Raw genomic sequence first — 1907 nt, forward strand, 5'->3', positions numbered from 1 at the left:
GGAGAGAGAGAGAGAGAGAGAGAGAGAGAGAGATGCGAGTCTTGTGAGTTGTGTCACGACTTGAAACTTGGAAGGCAGCAGCAGGTCACGGCCGATAGTAGCGAGAGTACACGCAGTGGTCATTTTCACAAGGGGGAGTACACCTAGAGAGAGACGTGAAGGCGCGTTTTTCTAGGTCCTCTACTCTCTAGTGTTCTAATTGTACGTTTAGAGAGAAGCTGTAAGATGGATTTAAGCTGCTGTCGGACAGTCGGGGCCATGGATGAAAAGCGAGGTTGCGTTGTGGTGTGCAGGCAGGCTGCTTGCTGCACTGTCCACACTCTGTTGCTGAGCAGTGAGAGTGAACTCTGTGTGTGTGTGTGTGTATGTAGGTAGTCGCCACTGCGCAGTGCGCACTTGCTGTGTGAAAATTTTACGTGCGAGCCTGCGAAACGGGGGCGGGGGGAGGGGTGCTCTCGTGCATGACAGGCAAGCAAACCAACAGCAAGCAGGTACTCTACTGGACTCTGGTGAGCAGGCTCATCTGCAATATAGGGTGACCGGCCGGAGCCCGGGGGCCGGGCCGCCGGGCCATATTTTTCTCTCTCTACAAGAGCTTCTTGAAAAATGATTCTGATTTTATGCTGTTGTGAGGCGGCTACTCAGCTTTGTCTGAAGAAAAAACATGCTCTGGAGTCTGGAGTGACCAAAAAAACAGCAGGCCTCTATGTAAAATTTCCGAATTCTTCTATGGTTCTCTCTCTCTCTCTCTCTCTCTCCCCCCCCCACATACGTAGTATATGATATAATAATTATAATGCAGATAAAATACTATTACAATTTGCCGCTCGCTGCCTGCTCTTCAGAAGTTCAGATATTGGAAGCCTGCGACTGTCCGTCTTTACCTCCCTGCGGAGAACAGCGTCCACAGTCTGACCCTGTTTTTCATACTCTTTTTCTCTGAGCTCTGTAATAGCAGAAGGCTATTATCATTATTGTTTATGATCATGACCACTACGCAGGCCAACATGAACGGACCTTTGAAAGATTGCTGGTGATCACACGCCGCCTGCAAACGTCCTAGACTCTTTGACCTTTCGGGTGGCAGGCGAGCCTTGCTGATGAGGTCCTCCACGCGCTCCCTCTCGATTCTCGACTTTCTGCGTCCTCTCCCGGCACCCGCTTGCGAGCAAGCTAGTTTTCCCACCGTCACATTGCTATTACTTTATCATCGCGCATGCACGGCACCTTCGCAAACTAGGCAGTGCTTCACAAAAACCTTCATATATTACGATGTGGTCACTAGCATAATTGGAGGCTGGTCACACGAGGCAACAATGCATCTACCCAAGTAACTAATGCATAGCCTGACCACCCGCAAACAGAGTTCCATGTGGCAATGAGCTCGTGCACTTGGAAAGGAATACAAAAATTAGCGGCTAGAGAGAGAGAGAGAGAGAGAGAGAGAGAGAGAGAGAGAGTTTCACGACGCTGAGACCGTGCATATAGAGGCTCAAGTTGTGTTCGCGTCTCTCTAAAAGTTGTTATTTGTTAGCAAAAGTTACCAATGACCAAGTATTGTAGGTAGTCTCAATGTCCCTCTCATTCCGTGTGCATGACTGCTTGCGAGTGAGTGAGTGAGTGTGTGTGTGTGTGTGTGTGTGTGAGAGAGAGAGAGAGAGAGAGAGATAGAGAGATTAATGACTTCCATTGTGAAAGAATGTTGTGTGTATCCCGGGGGATTCACTCTTTATAAACAAGGACATGCCATCTACACATGGGATTGAAGAGTTTTAAGAAACCCTTTATTTACAATAAGTATAAGCAATTCTCGGGGAGTCCACCATGTAAAAATTGCATATAGCACGTGCGAACAAGAGGTATTTAATCCCTTGCTTGTATATTTTCAAGTATTATATGTATCCCTT

General features: G+C 47.7%; 1 protein-coding gene across 1 annotated transcript; it reads left to right on the forward strand.

Annotated features, from left to right (window-relative positions):
* Positions 1–476: 476 nt before the first annotated feature.
* Positions 477–1054, forward strand: LOC147443281 (uncharacterized). The gene is made up of 2 exons (XM_086529826.1): positions 477–708; positions 803–1054. Exons 1-2 carry the CDS (start codon positions 607–609, stop codon positions 941–943), a joined length of 243 nt encoding a protein of 80 aa, XP_086385952.1. The 5' UTR covers positions 477–606; the 3' UTR covers positions 944–1054.
* Positions 1055–1907: the final 853 nt, after the last annotated feature.

Source organism: Adiantum capillus-veneris, chromosome 14 (genome assembly GCF_014529385.1).
Source record: "Adiantum capillus-veneris isolate H3 chromosome 14, ASM1452938v2, whole genome shotgun sequence".
NCBI classification, from domain to species: Eukaryota; Viridiplantae; Streptophyta; class Polypodiopsida; order Polypodiales; family Pteridaceae; genus Adiantum; species Adiantum capillus-veneris.